Raw genomic sequence first — 18991 nt, 5'->3', positions numbered from 1 at the left:
GGGAATATAAAGACAGAGACAACTGGATGATTTGATTTTATATTTTATTGAAAAAAGGAACTCAACGTAACAAAGAATGTTCAAATAATGTCAAGGTTCACGAGACTAATATAACTTATTGCTTTACTCATACATTCACAACCTTATTTCAATGTTATGGAACAACACAGAACAACAGAAGTTTTCTCTAAGCTCGGACTAGTCTGGGCAAGGCACGAACCTGCGTACCACATTTCAAGTAAATATCACTCCAGATGACCTATTATTGTGATCCTTTACTTTGTTGTACAGAATAATGAGATGTATGTTGCATTCAGTATCGTTCATGTTACAGTATATACATCAATCCCGTCCAATAAAGGAGCACAATAACCCAACAGCAAGGCAATTACTGCAACCCATTAGAAATAACAAGCCATTGTGGATTGTTCATACATACTGATCATATTATGACGGCCACATGATTAAGGCAAACAATAAAATAAAATAAAATAAATGTTTGCAAAGCTTCATGCAGGCTATCACCATTATCATGATATGACTTGCACAATGTCGTTTTATTTATTACATCCTTTCTTTGCTTTTGTTTGGTGTCTAAAAAACAAAAATATATATTTCTGTACAGCTCTATTAGTCCTTTAGGGTTAGTGTTAAAACACACACAGCATCTGGTCTTCAGAGGCCAAAGAAAAAAAAATGTCCTTCTGTCCCATCTGTTCTTCAGAGAACCGTTAGGTCGTGGCAGGACTTTGACTTCTGCCTGAAGGCCATCTTCTTGTTCTTGCGTGCGACCATGCGGCCCAGAAACCGTTTGGCCTTCTTGCCGATGCTCTCCCTGCGCCTGCAGTTAGCCATGCGTCGCGCGTTCTCCTCCTTGCTGTCTTTTCTCAAGCGGATCTGTCTGACGATGCCCTCGAATAGGTCCTGCACGTTGTGGTGAAGGGATGCAGACGTCTCTATGAACTTGCAGTCGAATACCACTGCGCAGGCACTTCCCTCTGAAAGAAAACATGGAGAACTCTGAGGATGCATGCATTTGAGAAATCACACAGGAAGGTAGATTCAAGATGAGAACTCAGACTAGTACCCCGGAGAGCTGATAGTCTTAACTTTGGCAGATTACTATATTTTGTAGGAGTATTTGAAGGCAGGCCCAGTCTGAACCTGAGCAATCAACTGAGAAATGTGGCCCTCACTCAAGCTCAAACAGATCTGTCAGATTTTGTCATCAAAGGTCTCGAGAATTGTTTAAAAGCTTCAAAGCTGTTTCAGATATGCTTCCCTGACTCTTGCACATTGTAGGCTCAATGATAAATTAATCACACTGACTTACCATCTACAGACACCTCTCTGGATCGCACCAGGTCACTCTTGTTGCCCACGAGAATTATGGGAATGTTCTCCGACTGTCTGGCCCGGCGCAGCTGAATACGAAGCTCTGATGCCTTCTCAAAGCTCGATTTGTCTGTTACTGAATACACGATGATATAGGCGTCTCCCATCCTCATGCACTGTTCCTTCAGCCACTGACTGTTATCCTTCAGGACAGAAACGGATTCCAACTTTAGTATGCCATCTTTTACGAATGCAATATCCACAAATCAATGTAAATGGAAAAAGCCCTGCCTTAATAATATATGACTCTCACCTGTTCCCAGATGTCGTACAACAAAATGGATGCCTCTTCTTCATCCACCACGATAGATCTATCGTAAGTGTTTCCTGAGGGAGGGAAAAAATAAATATTATGTTACACACCGGCAGAGAGGAGCAAAGCATCTCTTATCTAAACAGTGTTCCTCCGCTGTCAATGTGTGCTGCTGCTGCTTTTCTTCACTCAGATTTTTTGACACATTTTTTTTCTTTCTTTTGTAGTCTACACATTGATGTGTGAAGTTGATTACGGTTTGTGATTATGCCAATGCTGGCCTTTTATATTTTCCCTTCACATTATGCCACAGGATGCGTTCCTGACAGCTGCACGACTGAGGGCAAGAGTGGTGCCTGGCTGTAGATGGAAATAGCAATAATCAATGCATGCACACTCTTGCGTGCAAAAATAAGAATCCTGTCTTGTCTAATCCATCAAGCAAAGTTTATCTCTGTCCTCATAGATAAATAGACTTCTGGATTAGGCAGCTTTAAAGTTTCCATGCAGCCTTTTTGTAATATTTTTTTAAAATCTACATATTTGTTGCTTATTTTATGAGTTTAAAAATAGCGGCTTTTTATGTGTTACACACAGGTTCAGTTAAAAAAAGCAAAAATTGTATGTCAGAGCTGCACTTTATTCATTGAACCTTGTATCTCTAAGAATAAAATTGGCAACACAATAGCTTTTTGTATTATTAATAATTATGTAAACTAAACTAGCCTTTGACAGGCCAAATTATTACATAAAATATTCACAATGAACATCTTCTGTGTGGCCATGAGTGTGGGTTGCCAGGTTGTTAGGTAGATGACTCATCCTCAGCATCAACATTTACCTGCTTCATCGCAGTCGTGACCAGCATCCTCAACTCCTCCAAAGACGCGCGCCAAGCTAGACTTCCCGACACCGTGCTCTCCGAGGAGAACCACCTTGTACACCTGAGATTCTGCCTCGCTGCCGGTGGAGATGACCGAGTCGGAGGAGTCCGACGCGCAGCTGCCCCGGTGCTGCTCGTTCGGGGAGTAGGACGTGCAGCGCAGGAGGTTGGACAGCTCGTCCGTCTGTCCCGTCTGTGGCATCGTGGCGCGCAAGTCCCGGTCGTCCACGGGCATGCTTCTCCTGTGTAGGTTGGGTAGATTCATGGGGAACGGCATGCTTCCTCTCCTTTTGTCCATGTTCCGCAATTTGTCACCCTTGTTCAGAGTCATTGTGCTTGTGCTGAAGATCTGTGGATAAATGTGCCATGATGCGTAAATATGCCCGTTTTACGCTTAATCACATATTAAAGCAGAAAAAAAATGCTTTTACGCACACGTTTATCTTTATAAGTCATGTCGTAAAATTAAAATTTGGTTACACCTGACTTGACCACATGTTTATACAACTAAACAAAAAGTCAAACTAAAGCTTGAAATCGCTCGTGAGCATTAAAAACACTTACTCGGAGCTGGCAATTAAATCCAACGAAGGCAATCCAGTAATCCTCGCTTTGAAAAGTTGTTGTAGTCGAAAATGCTGTTTCGCTTGAGTCTGATCAGAGTGGCTGCTCAGCCTATTTATACCGGGCTGGAGTGACGTCGGCAGGGATTCGCCCCGGAGAATCACGTCTCCGTTTATTATAGTGGTGCGTAACGGTCACATCACGAAGAGGAGGGGGTGTATGACTGGAAGAGCTGAGGAATCTCCCCTTCCGCCTCGCCAAATAGAGCTCACTTTTGAGGGGGCGGACAGAGACGAATCTTTGAACAGGGGAAACCCACTTAAAGCCAGAGTATAAATATTTAATATTTATTTAGGAGATCAGAGTAGGTGGAATGGTCACATAATATCCTCTACGGTACAAGATGTAAGTGTGTATTAGGTAGCAATGCATGGATCAAATGAAGGCTTTGATTGAAATATGATCGCTTGCCTTGCATGAATTGATGATCATATTTGAGCTGCATGACCTCTGTAAGGTGGAGGTCCATGCTTGCCCAATATCATTCAATTTATGTTAATTTCTTTCTCATATTACTGCAAAATATATGAATATCTGAAAAAAATGAACAATTACAGCATGAGGCTTATAGCACACAAGCGTGTATTAACTCTAATCTGTGGCAGCCCTTGACCATTACATGTACATTCATTTATCTGCATATATTTGAACAATAAAGTGAGGAATCTGCTATAAACACACACAAATTCTACACACGTACCATTCAATTGTCATTCATCCCTTGCTCTCCACCCACCACCTTGCTGTTTCGAAAATGAAGAAAAGGCTGCAGGCACAAAAGGACTCTTGCATTTGTAGTTGTAATTCCTCTCAGCTGACAGGTCTGACCTATACCACTAATGTTTGCTTTTACTGATCCGTGCATTGAATAATGCAGAAGTCTTTCAGTTTCTATATCTGGGCTGTGCAACACGTTAATAGAGGTAGGTCACTTGTCTCTGTTTCACCTCTGTAGGTGTTATGTTAATCTGCATATTTTGCATATATTTTCTTGCGACCTACAGCAGGATGTGCCCGATAGGCAACATTAATTTTCCAGTTTTTTTTTTAAAACAGACTCTGCATGATGTGTTGCTGCCCTCTTGTGGATTCAATTTTTGCATTACAGTTGAACTCCGTGAACTTCAGTGTGTCAGGTGTCGAACTTTAAATAAAGGTCGTGATGTAGGTATTGATGATGCTGGTGTTTGCATTTTTTTCTGTGCCCTCTTACCACTGTTAATATTTCCCTCTAAAATTCTTCTCAGATTTTACCTTTTCCCCATTACAATGGTCACTCACTGTTACCCTTGCTTTTATTGTTAGAGTAAATTTAAATCAAGGGCTATTTTAGAATTTTAAAGGATTTCTTAAACCTTTTGAAAAGATTTCTTGCTATATTCTGTTATATACGCACAGACATATTCAACATATTAAATCAAATCTGTATCCACATCAAAGAAAATTTAAGAACTGTATGGACATGTTCACTCTACGTGTGGATTATGCAAAATATTAAAAGCTAATATCTGGAAAAAACACTAGTAAATGTGAAATTCTGACTACAGACACTCAGCCAAATGTTAGCTCCCGTTTGGTCAAGAATCACTTGATTTTTCAACTGATGATAAATGTTTGCCTGAAAGAGACTTGCCAAGTTTGCACTTAATGATATGAAAGTAAAACACCTGAGGGGCCATGTGGCTGCAGTCGACTGATTACTGCGAATGGAAGTTACCTTTGGTGTGAGTGCTTCCAAGTGCAGCATCAGTGTTGCTGCAAAGACTTCCTCACTTAATCTACTTCAAAATCTGTTTCCGTCTTAATTGCACAAAGAAATACAATGTCTGCACATTACATACACAAAGCACAAGCCTCACTTGAAGAAACCCTGATGTGACAACTTATCACAGATAGTGTTCACATTTAGTTAGAGTGAATAGGACTATTTATGTAAATGGTCCTTAAACTGGAAATTATATCACCAACCAAATACCACAACACACGATAACATGGATTTACATATATATATATATATATATATATATATATATATATATATATATATATATATATATATATATATATATATATATATATATAAATAAATAAATAAATATATATATATATATATATATATATATATATATATATATATATATATATATATATATATATAAACAACCTGAATTGCAGCCATACTGTAACAACACCATGGGGCTAAATTGACTTTGCATAAACCACAAGTTTGTATACGTTCCATGTGGAGTTGTGTATAATATACATATATATGGGGTAAGTTGAATAGCAATATGCGATACACAGGCTCGGCATTGGTTAGCAAACATCCTCTAGTTATGCTGCTATAGACCTAAACTGCTGGAGGACTTCCCATAATGCACTGAGGACCTCATCTCTCTCCTCGTTTTCTCTTATATATTTATTTCCCAACACTGCATGTCACTAACTTTGTGTCTTCTTTTTCCTGTAGTCTGTGTTTTATCCTCTGTGCAAGTATCTCTGGCTGCAGAGATGCACATTTCTGATCTGGAGTTACTGGCCTCATCACTATGGAACAGTCTGGACAATAATCTCAAAATGAGTACAACTGTAAAACAATTTTAAAAGGAATACAAAAAAGATTGCTTGAAAAAATAATAATGTGGAACTAGTAAATGTGTTCGTGGAGATTATAAAGAACTATAAAAGTATAATGTTTGATTCAAACAGACATTATTTTAAGTTAAGGATTTGGTTTGGCTGTGTTTTTTTTTTTGCTTGTTTGTTTGTGTATTTTTTTTTTGCCTTAATGATTCTGTATCATGTCTAAGACAAATCACATAAATAGAAATACATGAATTAAAATCAATCTGTCAAGAATTTGTTGTTCTATTAGGCATTGTTAGTCTGTTTTCTGTCTGCTATCCTGTTCCCTCTCGTGTTTACCCTCACATAGCATTATTGTTTTTGTTTTTATCCTTGTCTTGTTTTTGTTGTAAAGCACCTTGTGATTTCATATCTGTGAAAGGTGCTACATAAATAGATTTTACTTACTTACTTACTTACATTAACCAGTTGAGGGACATGGCTGCCCTCCCCGAGCCTGGATCTGCCAGAGATTACTTTCTCTTAGCAGCTGCGAAAGAGCTCACCCAAAGGGAATCAATTGGATTCATTAAGCTGTTCTCTATAATTTCATAAAATGCCTTCATATCACGTATGTTGGGAAGTGGTGCTGTATAAATGCAACTGAAATAAAATGAATTTAACTGAGTGGAGCTGAATTCAAACTAACTGTTTGTCTTTTTGTATCGGCCCAGACACAGACTGATAATCTGTTCAAAGTGTAGTCCAGCTGTTGTCCAGCATCAACTAGGAGAAGCTCCAACCAACCATAAATAGAGAACAGTTAAATTTATTTTTTATACCTTCTATCCATCAGTGCCCATCCATTTCACCTCTCCTACAAACCAATATAAAAGTAAAAATAGAAACAATGGCTGATAAATTATGTGAATAATTGATAAAAGAATGAATTACAAAGGACATTATGTAGTTCCATAGGTTGTAACTCCTGGTCGTGGTGTCTCTGTGGGGTTTGTACACTATATCCCTTCGACTTAAATGGACTCTGGTGGGTTGTAATTATAAATGTATCAGCTAGCAGGTAAATAACATGTTTTCTGAGAAAGAGTTGGGCCCAGCAAACCTTTCTGTCGATGCACAGTGGAGTCCACGGGTCTAAACTTTACTGCAGAGACGTAATTCAGCTGTAGACTAATCTCTGGACATCCTTCAGGCTCAGCAGCTCCCACACCAGGAAACCGGAAGTCAACCCCTTTAAACGTGACACTGCGCATGCGTACGGCTCTCGTGTGTTCGACCTCTACTAGAGACCGGTGAGTGTTTAAGCTCATCTAACACAAACTGTGCTCGACTTAAAAACCTATCCCTCTCCGTGTGACTCGTGTTTTTGTGGTTTCATTCATCGCAGCAACTCTTCCAATTTGCAACTTTGCTCGTTTTCAGCGACGTCGTACGGGTTTGCGGCTGATCTTGACCTTATTTGTGTGTCCACTCAACTTTGCACACTTTGTACTTTCTCATTTAGCATTCTAGCCACAGAACCGGCAGGCTAACAGTGTTTCTTGTTGTGCTTTAATGTTTTCTGCAGACGTTGAAGAATCGCCAGCTGCTTGGGTTGACCTGAAGCACTCAGTCCCATCATAATGTACGCCTGTGCTAAGTTCGTCTCCACGCCCTCTCTGGTGAGTTTGCATGAATGGACGCCAGCTGGTAACTGCCCTATGTGCTGTGATATTGAATTAAACTGCACCCGTTCACATTAAGACAGTCTGCAGAAAGGTGCGGGTTCAGGGCAGAGAGTTAGCAGTTCGAGTTAGCAGCCTGCTAACGCTGGTACTGAGCTGTGTAGCGTCTTTGACCCTCTGCTAAAGTCAGCTGCTGCTCACCTGCAAGGACGTCCGAGTTTATCAGGACAACTCTCTGCCTGTCCACGTGTGAAACAGTTTCTACACGTTTTCCAGCATTTATGGATCAGTAACATCTGAATTTAAAGGGTATAATGTAGTGAAGAAATATTCAAGTTAAAAACTAACCTGTCTGGGATTTTGTCTGTTCTTTGACCTCATCATACTTACGTGAACACAGGATACATAGAAAACTGTCAAAACTGCATTTATTTACAAATTCTATGTAATAATTTGTGCATATATAGATTTCAAATTCTCATTAGCAAACTTGAGTAAACACGGTGTACCTAGTAGATTGATACTGTATTCATGGTGAAATTTTATAAAATAATTTGTGTATTTGTAGCTCTTCAGTGCTCATTAGTGAATTCAAGCTAACACAGGATCCACAGTAAATTAACGCTGTATTCATACACAAATTTTATGTGATAATCTGTGTACATGTACATTTCTAATTCTCATTAGCAAACTTAATTTAATACCGCATATAAGGTAGATAAGCAATATGTTCATCTACAAATTTGATATAATTTGTGTATGTAGAAATTTCAAATTCTCATTCACAAGATTGAGTCAACACAGTATACAGAGTAAATTACCATTGTATTCAGTTACAGTGTCGAATAATTTGTTTGTATATATTTTCCAGTTCTCAGTAGCAAACTTAAGTTAACACAGTATGCATTGTAGATTAATGTTGTTTTCATGTACAAATTGTCATTACCAAGCTCTAAGGTAATGGTATAGGAGTAGACAGACACTATTAAAGCTATTTATTCCTTTCTATCCTTACCAAGTGTGAGGGAAAGTGACTGATCAATTTCTCCCTTAGATGTAATTCTGAAGACATGCAATATCCTATGAGAGTACCAACACCATATTTATTCTCCAGAATCTGATGGTTACAAACCTTGCAGATGTTGTTTTTAATTAATGAATGCATGTATATTTTGCCTTAATACAGGTCCGTGCTGGATCCCGGGTTCTGTACAGACCACTGTCAGCAGCAGTAGTGTCAGATGGCAGGAAAGCAGAGGTGAGCATTGAGCACAACACAAAAACTCACAGTGAAGTAGGAGGCTATAATAACTCCAATATTTTACTTTGCTAATTTCATTACCTTATTTGTCATACAAATAGAGTCACTGGACAATCACTCTATATATTAATCCAAGGCAAAATTGAGATTTGATACTTTTGTCTTGCTTACAGCTAATGCAGCACTTAGGAAAAAGGCTAGAAGCAGCATATTGTAACATGTAGTTGGGCAACAAAGTTAATGAATTTTATACCCAAGGTGACGGGATGCACAGGATGTAAATTTAAAATCTAAATCATGTCTTGCCATAAAAGTTTCCCATTGAGAAGTTCATTTCATGTTAGTAAATTGTCAGCAAAAGTAATCCTGACATTTGCAGATAACTTTAGGCTCAGAAGCAAATGCCACCTGTGCATCAGTTTGTCAAGTTTCCTCCACCTTCATAAAATTGTGCTAATGTTCACTTGGGTTTGTTGAGTGTTAATCAGGTACACGGTAGAGACAGATCAAGTTTAGCTGTGACATGGACTTAATGAATATGTTAGATATTTCAAACACCTAACCTGATCTTCATGTAATAAATCAAGACTTCAGCAACTGTGAGGTAACAATAAGTAGGGTTAAACTGTTATTTTTATCAACATTTTCATTTGGAACAACTAAGAAACCTTGTTTATTTCCTACCAGTTATCAAAAACCTTAAAATTCTCACTTTATTGTTGCATAAGATGAATAAAGGCACTAACTTCCCACTGGTGAGAAACTTCATGAAGTTGTTGTTCACAGTATTTGCTTAAAATATTACAGAAGTGATGTATTGATTATCAGAGTAGTTTGATACAGATTCATTGTCAATTAATTAGTCAACTTAGCGTTTGTGATTGAAATAAAAGTAACTAACATTGAGCAGCAATGCTTGCAAATCACTGCTGGTATTTTATAGCTGTATTCTGCTAATCTGACTTATTTTTTTGTACTTCAGACTGCTTCACTTCTGGCACCACAGAGCATCGCAGCCTCCCAGCAGCAGGTGGCGGCTCGGGGATTCCAAGCCAGCGCTGTGAGCCGTGACATTGACACCGCTGCAAAGTTCATCGGAGCAGGAGCTGCCACGGTGGGAGTGGCTGGATCCGGAGCTGGAATTGGAACTGTGTTCGGTAGCCTTATTATCGGTTATGCCAGGTAAATTAAACACATCACCTGTGATTATAGGACATTTTTAAATCTCCAGCAAGTTAATCAATAATTGATGGGCAGATAGTGTTTCGGCCAAAGAACAGATGTTTAGATCTTGGATGTGTCTTTGATTTGGTCAGATTTTTTGTCATTTGATGATTGTGTTATCCTTGAGTATAAGTCTATGGCTATAAAATGGCAGCGGTATGTTTACGTGGTTAAAAAAATAACTTGATTCAAGTTGAGGTGAAACAATAATGTCATTTTTGAAACCAGATATTGAAGAGCATTCAGCACTGTCAGTATTGTCTGGTTATTGATAATTGTTGGGTCACATGTTTAACATCTTTCATGGGGAATCTTGGAAAACATTGGGACTGTCTGCTCACTAAAATGTCTTAACAGTTGTCCTTCCAGCCCTTTGTCCCTAAACCTTGTCTCATCTGGCCTCTCTTTCTCCACAGGAACCCCTCTCTGAAGCAGCAGCTGTTCTCTTACGCCATCTTGGGCTTTGCTCTATCTGAAGCTATGGGTCTCTTCTGTCTGATGGTTGCATTCCTCATTCTGTTCGCCATGTAAACCAGTTTGGCGATAACTGTGACAGGATATATCACAGTGTTAACAAGAATTAACAAGAATTAGCAGTTGTAGTAGGATGACTTCAGCTTATGGTGTTGCTTATTCTTGTTCGTGAGTGTTTCTTGAAAGATTGTGAATCCGTTGCTGTATGAAACTCTGGCAAACGCAACTCATGTTAATGACGGTTTTGTCATTATATTGTATATTTAATCAAACTTTTTTGTTAAAAACCTGCAACCAACAGCAGAAGTAAAACATTTAATTCCTCAAGTGTGTTTGTACATTTGTACTGGGGTGTTTTTGTTTATTTTTTTGTATGTCTATTAGACTTTGGCACTGTGTTTCTTGTGTAGTACTGGGCCTCACAGTGAAGAAAACTTTTGAAAGTTTAGCTAATGCATCAAAGAATGTTTCTCTTAACAGTCCCTGATATTTATCTCTGTAAGTTCATCAATGCCTGGTTGCAAAACAGACTTGACAAAGGATGACCATATTTTCTGTCTGCACAGCTGTGTTACCTTAGCAATGCAAAAACCAAAAACATTTTATAGCTTTAATATATGACATAAGCCATATGATGTAATGCTTCAATCTCTGTATGTTAACTGAGTTAAACTTGAAAGGGGAAAAAAACTTACCAATTATGCAGCAGCAGCTACTATCTAAAGTTTGTATTTCCATGATCCTGCAGATGTTCGTTATCTTTCCTGAGCTATGCAATGTTTACCTGAAGTGAAACTTTTATAGTTAAATCCAACTTTTTTAACCCAAGGCTTACATTACGGGGAAATGAATGGCAGTGTGGAGCTGCACCACCAGGGGAAATACATATTCAAATATTAGTTTTACCCAAGGCAAACATTTTATCACTCCTGGAAGAGTGTAGACATATGTAGAATCACAAAAACACATTTTAAGATTCAGTAAATAAGCTGTGGGGCCAAAGTGAGTCCTCCTCTGTTGGCCTGCATGCCAGTGTATATAATAAGCAGGGAGCTAGAAGTAGGCCCTCAGAGAGCCTACACCATAGGTGAATTCAGTTCACTTTAATTCAGTTTTATTTACAAAGTGCAAATTTGCAACATATGTCATCTCAAGACACCTCACATAGTCAGGAGATAATCTACCAAGTTGCAGAGAAATCCAAAGATTTCATCTGAGCTAACTCTTCGGTAACAGTGGAAGGAAAGAAAACTCCTCTTCAACAGGAAGAAACCCCCTGACAGAAGCAGCTCTGCCATAACTGACTGAAGTGAGGATAAATGAACAGAGAAATAATGCATAAGGGGAAAATAAACACTTTGGAGGACAGAGTAGCTGTATAGTTACAATAAGGCCTTTCAGATACAGTTGGGGCTTGGTCAACAAGAGCTACATATCTTAAAAAAAAACAATTTTAAATTTGATTCTGGATTTTACAGGGAACCAACTATGAGGGGGATAATATTGGAGAAATATCCTTCCGAAATGGGCTTTTGTGTCCGTGTAAAGTAGGGGACCCGCCGTGACCACCATTTCTCAATGCATAAGGGTCCCCTGTGGCCAGCCAACATGGGCCCCTGATTTTGTAAGTGGCCTCACATAGGACCAAACAGGATTGTTTGCTGGGGTTTAACAAATAAAACGTAAATCTCCCAGGTTAAGAACTTTTGTAATTGATACATGATATAATTATTATTTATATTTTGGATAACTGAGGTCTTAAATAGGGAAAAGTTAAAACATCTCATTAAATGCCAACTTATATTTGAACACACAGCACCAAGAATCACCAGTTATATTCAGAAAAATTTCTCTCGACCTGTCTCAGCCAAACTACCCAACAGCAAAGACATTTCAACGAAAAGAAGTCACTAGATCGTTAAGTGGAACTCACGCGCACAGCCTAAACAGTGAGGGGACGGATTTGAGGGACGTACCAGTCAGTGTTGAGCGTTTTTAAGTGCTTTTATGAGAGACATTTATCAATAATGAAAATAAATTCGGACCTGTCAGTTACGCAGTAACATAGAGACCTAAATGTCTAATCATATGTTTTCCGTACAGCAGTTTTATGTTACGTGGAGGAGAATTTGCTGTAAAAGTAAGAAGCTAACTCCAGTAGCTCTGAACTGGTTGTGGTCGTCCAACTGTCACGCTGGTTCTCGTGTTGTTTCTCTGCAAAGTAACCAAAAGGGAACCTCAAATAAGCAGGTAAGCAGACAGTAAGAATACGTTTTGAGACAAGTATTAGCAAGTATTGCTTATGTATTATCTTCTTGTCTGCAGCGCAGCTTTGCTATCAGCCACTTCTTTCACAGCTTCTACGCAGTTTAATTCCTTCTTGTCCTTTTCAACAGCTCATTACCCATTTCTGACACTAAGTTTAGTAATGTAGATATTAACTTGACAAACCCCCCAACAGGTTATCAGATGTGGGTCAGATTTAGTCCTTTTAGAGGAGAAAGCACCTTAAAAATGTGTTACTCATTTGCACAATAGATGGACAGTTTGGGGTAACTTCAGGGATAGCAAAAGTTTTATTTTGGTTTTTATTTTTATTTTTTGACTTGAGGTATATTTCTGAACAGGTTGGATAATATGTATGTGTGATTTATGCACAAAGTAGCTCTCGTACTGCACTGCAAAAAAATTTGGGAAGCTGCTTTTTTGGGCTTAGCTGCAATTTGTCATTTAATGTCATAAGGCTTATGGAGCTGTAACACATTATACATTTACATTTCAACTCTACATTCTGAAACTGGGCCTGCATTGATCCCTAGCAGGATGGATTTTGCACTCAACATCCACCAGGGGTAGTTCATGTATAAGGCAGCAGTTTTTCAGAGTTTGAGTCAAGTAGCTTGAGGAGAAAATCCACCTGAAGCATGAATGTAAATCTCACTCTTCCAGTGGTTTTGATAAGCAAATTGTTAAGCCAGAAATTGGAATTTCAAAACCTGATATATTTTGCCAGGTGATATTTTTTTGGATGTGGTCAATGTTTTGTTTTGTTTTTTAAAATCTTTCATCTTGATATTAATACCCAAAGCAGTTTAACTCAAGTGGGACTCACTGTTTTGAATTAGAATTGTCCCAGTGAAAGAAACCAAAGTCCTTGCTAATTTTGAGGCCTTCTCGAGGATTTATTTCTAGACAACATTTTCACTGCAGTCCTTTTCTCATAGGTAACAAAAAGACACAAAAAAGAAAGATCTTCATGTCAAGCAGTACTTAATCACTTTGACCAGCAGTACAGTGAGGAACTTGGAGACTTGTGGCCATCTGCAAGGTAAATTTCTTTTAAATAATTAATGCATCTCTCACACAAACAAATATTCTACTCGTCCTTCATTGGGATTGCTTTTGTCCTGCAGACATGTGCTCCTGGACCCTCCGTCTTGGCAGTATGGTGTCATGCTCAACCGCTTCAGCACTGTTACAGACATCACACAGATTCTTCAGTCCCAGGGCTTTTCCACATTGCTGCCACAAACAAATATCTCAGTGTTGCTTTGCAATGATCCCTCCATGGTGTCACATTCTAAATACCATGAAGGAAAAGACACTCTGTTGTCATCTGACTACATCAACAAGCGCCCTCCTGATAACTCCCTTCCTCAGCCTGGTCAGGACCCTCAGTCTGAACCCTCTCTCAGTTTGCCGCGTCCTTCATTACAGTGTTACATCCACCCAAGCCCACTGCGATTTCCCTCTCAGGCTCACAGGCCTGGCCAGTTGAAGCAGTACTACCTCCTGAACGCTGCCTCCCTGCTTCCAGTGCTGGCTTTACAGGTCAGAGATGGGGAGAAAGTTTTGGATCTTTGCTCTGCTCCTGGTGGCAAAGCCTTAGCCATAATGCAGAGTGCCACGCCAGGTAATACAGCCATTTTTGATGGACTTCATTTATTTATATCTAAATTTGATTAAACTGTCTACTGTGAATAACCAATTTTAACTGAATTCTCTATCCTGTGCTGTATTCTAGTGCTTCTCTGCTGTAATGAACCAGATCCTCACAGACGGGACTGGTTGGCCAAAACGTTGGAGTCTTTTCTGCCTCACTCACTAAACAGCAGAGTGATTTTGTCCTCGCAAGATGGACGGTCTTTTGGGCAAAGTGAAGCTGGTGTGTACGACAAGGTGGGCATAGAACTCATGTTAGTAGCAATATACACTACCAGTCAAAAGTTTGGACAGACCTTCTCATTTAATGATTTTTCTTTATTTTCATGACTATTTACATTGTAGATTCTCACTGAAGGCATGAACTATTAATGAACACATATGAAATTCTGTAGTAAACAAAAAAGTGTGAAAAAAGTCAAAACTTGTTTTATGTTTTAGATTCTTAAAAATAGCCACCCTTTGCTTTGATTACTGCTTTGCACACTCTTGGCATTCTCTCAATCAGCTTCATGAAGTAGTCACCTGAAATGGTTTTCCAACAGTCTTGAAGGAGTTCCCAGAGATGCTGAGCACTTGTTGGCCCTTTTGCCTTCACTCTGCAGTCCATCTCCTCTCAAACCATCTGGATTGGGTTTAGGTCAGGTGACTGTGGAGGCCAGGTCATCTGACGCAGCACTCCATCACTCTCCTTCCAGATCAAATAGCACTTACGCAGCCTGGAGGTGTGTTTGGAGTTATTGTCTTGTTGAAAAATAAATAATGGTCCAACTAAACACAAACCGGATGGGATGTCACGTCACTGCAAGATGCTGTGGTAGCCATGCTGGTTCAGTGTGCCTTCAATTTTGAATAACTCTTCAGCAGTTTCACCAGCAAAGCACCCTAACACCATCACACCTCCTCCTCCATCCTTCACGGTGGGAACCATGCATGTAGAGACCATCCATTTCTTCGTCACAAAGCGACACGCCGGGTGGAGCCAAAGATCTCAAATTTGGACTCGTCAGACCAAAGCACAGATTTCCACTGGTCTATTCTTTGTGTTTCTTGGTCCAAACAAATCTCTTCTGCTTGTTGCTTTTCCTTAGTCATGGTTTCTTAGCAGCTATTTGACCACAAAGGCCTGATTGGTCAGTCTCCTCCAAACAGTTGATGTAGAGATGTGTCTGCTACTAGAACTCTGTGTAGCATTTATCTGGGCTCTAGTCTGAGCTGCTGTTAACTTGCAATTTCTGAGACTGGTGACTTGAGTTGACTCTTGGTCTTCCTAACCTGGGGCGGTCCTCATGTGAGCTAGTTTCTTCATAGTGCTTGATGATTTTTGTGACTGCACCTTCAAAATTTTTGCAATTTTCTGGACTGACTGACCTTCAGTTCTTAAACAAATGATGGACTGTCATTTCTCTTTACTTAGCTGATTGGTTCTTGCCATAATATGGATTCTAACATTTGTGAAATAGGACTATCAACTGTGTACCAACCTGACTTCTGCACAACACAACTGATCCCAACCCCATTAAGATGGCAAGAAATTCTACAAATCAGCCTTGGCAAGGCAGACCTGTGAAGTGAAGGGGAAGGAGAGTGATGGAGTGCTGCGTCAGATGACCTGGCCTCCACAGTCACCTGACCTAAACCCAATCCAGATGGTTTGGGATGAGATGGAGCGCAGAGTGAAGGCAAAAGGTCCAACAAGTGCTCAGCATCTCTGGGAACTCCTTCAAGACTGTTGGAAAACCGTTTCAGGTGACTACTTCATGAAGCTCAATGAGAGAATGCCAAGAGTGTGCAAAGCAGCAATCAAAGCAAAGGGTGGCTATTTTTAAGAATCTAAAATACAAAACACGTTTTCCCTTATTTCACACTTTTTTATCACTACATAATTCCATATGTTTTCAGTGAGAATCTATAATTTAAATAGACATGAAAATAAAGAAAAATCATTAACTGCAAAGGTGTATCCAAACTTTTGACTGGTAGTGTATGATTGAATTTTACTTCAGTGGCCAACAAATTAAGGTGACACGCCTCTTTTTCAAGGCCATGGCTACATAAGAATGAGAGCAGGAAGCCTTTGAACTCAAGCTAATGAACCCAGCACTAAAGAAGAAAACCGTTTATTCTAAATAAGAGAGGCAGACAATGGCCAGGAGGAATCAAAAGACTCAAAGTGACTGATAATGGAACTAAGAATTGAAAAAGGGAAACCACAGAATGAAAAGGCTTAAAGTAAGACAGAGTGTGAAGAAAGACTGGACGACAGAGGAGTGCAAACACACTGTCCAGAAACTGTATTGTGGCAATAAGAGCGATTCATGAAATCTGAGCAGTTTTCTCGGGAAGAATCAATGTTGAAGGGTAAAGTTTCAGAAGCTGTTATACTTAATGTCCTGTATACGGTATTTGGGGGAATTTCTCTTTGTTTTTCTACCCTACGGACCATATTTTGCCCCTTTATGATTGACTTTCTGTGTGGAAAATATAACATGTACTTGATCGCCTGCTTTTGTCTCTGATTACTCTCTGACTCAAACTCTGAACTGCTCACATTTCTTCTTCTCTCTGCCACAGGTTTTAGTCGATGCTCCATGTTCAAATGACAGGAGCTGGCTGTATTCTTGCAGCAACCAGCAGGGGGAACAGAGGCTGAAGGAAAGAGCCAGACTGCCTGTGCTCCAGGCTCAGTTGCTTAGGTAAGTCCAATCCCCCATGTGAGGATGTCTTCTAAGTGTTAGCCTTGCGGTACTTTAATATCATCCTACATGATATTAGTCAGGATATGTGATCTAACCGTTCAGAACATGGTTTTTAAAAAAAAAAAAAAAGGGCTCAGATCATGTATTATATAAACACTGCATATGCACATAGAAAATAACAAAAATTGATTACAATTACAAACAGTGCTATGAAGTGTAATTGCACTTCTTTGGTTTGCAAGTCAGTATCATTTCAAATCTTCAACATGTCAGAACAGGTGAAAACAACTGAGAGGGTTACATACAATCTATGTCATATGTTGTCAAATTGCAGTAAACTCAATTAAAAAGCAGTGAAATCATTTACTGTGTTAAAGGAGGAGAAACTCATATGCAACCCTTATATCTTCAAGCTTTGCATGACTGTGAAAAATGGTGATTTAAAATCGTACTATTTCAAATTCTGAGTACTTCCTCAGAGCGCCTTCGGTAGAGTAGCTGAAAGGTTACAGCTACATATCTGTAATGTCAATGGTTCGATTTCAGCTGAGGACCTTTGTTGTTTGCCACACTTCCACTCTCTCCCCGTTTTTTCCCCATTTTCCTCTTCACTACCCATTGTCAACTAAAGGCAGACGTTTAAGCAGGTGTAAAATCAATATAGTTTCATTTTAAAGACTGTTTTTTCCTCATGAAGTGGGATATTTGTCTACGCTTTACAGGTCTGCACTGTCAGCGGTGCGTCCAGGGGGCATTGTTGTCTATTCAACTTGCACACTGTCCAGCTTTGAGAACTGTGCTGTGATTGAGACGGCCCTCAGTGACTTTCCTGAGGCTGAACCTGAAGACCTGTGGGAGGAGATTGCTGTTCCTTTATCAAAATACTTTGCATTTAGTTCTCACCCTGGTCATGGACAGACACCTCACAAGCCCTCCCTGAAGCCACAGAATGGCACCGTGTCCTCTTATCAACACAGACTCGGCATTCTAGTGGTCCCTCAGCCCGGCAAAACCTGGGGACCCATGTTTTTGTCTCGGATTAGAAGAAGGAAATAGTCGGTATCTTCCTGTGTGGAACAGATATGTGAAATGAAACTGCAAAACTTACACATTACCTCAATGCAAAGCACCACTGTAAGAATTTACAATTCAGATGCAGCGAACTCTGCACAGTGCCAATCTGTGCCATTTTGCAAAGGAGGGAAGTAAGAACAGCGGCAGTTTAGATATGTGGGTGTAAACATGTTAGTGTCAACGAATATATATTTATATAAGTTATAAATGTTGTAGTTTTAACGATGTAAATACTGCAAGAAACGCATTGTATTAATGCTTGACAGTGGGTGCACATGCTCTTGATTTGCTGGTGCTTGCACTGCCTTGAGAAGTTGAACATTTCTTTACTTTCCCACGGTTGACCCACAATTCAGTTTGGAAACTCTCTATATAACTCCATTTAAAGTGATGGATAAGCAAGACAGTTGAAGCTTGAAACATACGCCGAGTGTCGCAGCTACGGTTTTTATTGTTTCTATAGCCGCTAGCCTTTTTGTGTGTGGGTGTGTTACATGAGATTTTACATTAAGCAAATAAAAACAGAACAATTCTCAAATCATTCATTCTTATCTCCAGCAATCTGCGTCAACACAGACCTTAGACAACATACATTTAATTAAGGCATATAATTAGTGTTTCTATAATAACAAATGTATCAAATGAGAATGTGATAACGTGTCCTTGTGAAAGAGACTGTCATTTACATAGAGAGAAATGCCACCTGGATCTGCAGCTTCCCTCGGCCATATGGAGCTTTGTTTCCCGTTTCAGCTCATTGTTTAGCTGTCCAGCCCACAACTTTATTGTTTTGGTTCACTTGCACTGTTTTCATGGTATCAGCAGGTTTCAGCAAAATGATCTAAATGGAGCATTTAAGTGCTACAGAGCCAGATATTTTTCTCAGGAGATGGAAGACCCCACAAAACAGAT

General features: G+C 39.4%; 3 protein-coding genes and 1 long non-coding RNA gene across 5 annotated transcripts in view; 2 read left to right on the top strand and 2 right to left on the bottom strand.

Moving 5' to 3' along the window:
* Positions 1-6953, bottom strand: part of LOC129349150 (uncharacterized) — a 61169-nt gene extending 54216 nt beyond the window's left edge. The window contains exon 1 of the long non-coding RNA XR_008602035.1: positions 6844-6953. This is a non-coding gene — a long non-coding RNA (uncharacterized LOC129349150). The remainder of the gene's footprint in view (positions 1-6843) is intronic.
* On the bottom strand, positions 28-3669 carry rrad (Ras-related associated with diabetes). The gene is made up of 5 exons (XM_035945841.2): positions 3096-3669; positions 2490-2880; positions 1649-1722; positions 1334-1538; positions 28-998 (listed from the first exon to the last, which is right to left on the bottom strand). The coding sequence occupies exons 2-5, from the start codon at positions 2860-2862 to the stop codon at positions 721-723; spliced, it is 930 nt and encodes a 309-aa protein (XP_035801734.2). The 5' UTR covers positions 2863-2880; positions 3096-3669; the 3' UTR covers positions 28-720.
* Positions 6954-6968: 15 nt separating the features above from the next.
* On the top strand, positions 6969-10691 carry LOC111565057 (ATP synthase F(0) complex subunit C3, mitochondrial-like). 2 transcript variants are annotated; one of them, XM_023265017.3, is made up of 5 exons: positions 6969-7033; positions 7309-7402; positions 8592-8663; positions 9649-9848; positions 10307-10691. In XM_023265017.3, the coding sequence occupies exons 2-5, from the start codon at positions 7364-7366 to the stop codon at positions 10419-10421; spliced, it is 426 nt and encodes a 141-aa protein (XP_023120785.2). In that variant the 5' UTR covers positions 6969-7033; positions 7309-7363; the 3' UTR covers positions 10422-10691. The 2 variants fall into 2 exon arrangements, with proteins under 2 accessions (XP_023120785.2, XP_023120786.2); XM_023265018.3 differs by lacking the exon at positions 6969-7033 and adding an exon at positions 7043-7202.
* Positions 10692-12329: 1638 nt separating this feature from the next.
* On the top strand, positions 12330-18617 carry nsun3 (NOP2/Sun RNA methyltransferase 3). The gene is made up of 6 exons (XM_023265030.3): positions 12330-12614; positions 13589-13692; positions 13778-14277; positions 14389-14543; positions 16881-17002; positions 17728-18617. The coding sequence occupies exons 1-6, from the start codon at positions 12441-12443 to the stop codon at positions 18059-18061; spliced, it is 1389 nt and encodes a 462-aa protein (XP_023120798.1). The 5' UTR covers positions 12330-12440; the 3' UTR covers positions 18062-18617.
* The last annotated feature ends 374 nt before the right edge of the window (positions 18618-18991 follow it).

Source organism: Amphiprion ocellaris, chromosome 1, assembly GCF_022539595.1.
Source record: "Amphiprion ocellaris isolate individual 3 ecotype Okinawa chromosome 1, ASM2253959v1, whole genome shotgun sequence".
Taxonomy (NCBI): Eukaryota; Metazoa; Chordata; class Actinopteri; family Pomacentridae; genus Amphiprion; species Amphiprion ocellaris.
The sequence above is the reverse complement of the archived record's forward strand: the minus strand, read 5'-3'. Positions and strand labels throughout refer to the sequence as shown.

Bases quoted from the DNA above. Each gene is read 5' to 3' on its own strand.
- rrad (XM_035945841.2), bottom strand. From the start codon at position 2,862: ATGACTCTGAACAAGGGTGACAAATTGCGGAACATGGACAAAAGGAGA. The intron at 1,723-2,489 runs GTAAATGTTGAT...TCCCTCCCTCAG, and splicing joins TCACGACTGCGATGAAGCAG to GAAACACTTACGATAGATCT. The intron at 999-1,333 runs GTAAGTCAGTGT...GTTTTCTTTCAG, and splicing joins CAGAGAGGTGTCTGTAGATG to AGGGAAGTGCCTGCGCAGTG.
- nsun3 (XM_023265030.3), top strand. From the start codon at position 12,441: ATGTCTAATCATATGTTTTCCGTACAGCAGTTTTATGTTACGTGGAGG. The intron at 13,693-13,777 runs GTAAATTTCTTT...TTTGTCCTGCAG, and splicing joins GACTTGTGGCCATCTGCAAG to ACATGTGCTCCTGGACCCTC. The intron at 14,544-16,880 runs GTGGGCATAGAA...TCTCTGCCACAG, and splicing joins AAGCTGGTGTGTACGACAAG to GTTTTAGTCGATGCTCCATG.
- LOC111565057 (XM_023265017.3), top strand. From the start codon at position 7,364: ATGTACGCCTGTGCTAAGTTCGTCTCCACGCCCTCTCTG. The intron at 8,664-9,648 runs GTGAGCATTGAG...TTTGTACTTCAG, and splicing joins CAGATGGCAGGAAAGCAGAG to ACTGCTTCACTTCTGGCACC. The intron at 9,849-10,306 runs GTAAATTAAACA...CTTTCTCCACAG, and splicing joins CTTATTATCGGTTATGCCAG to GAACCCCTCTCTGAAGCAGC.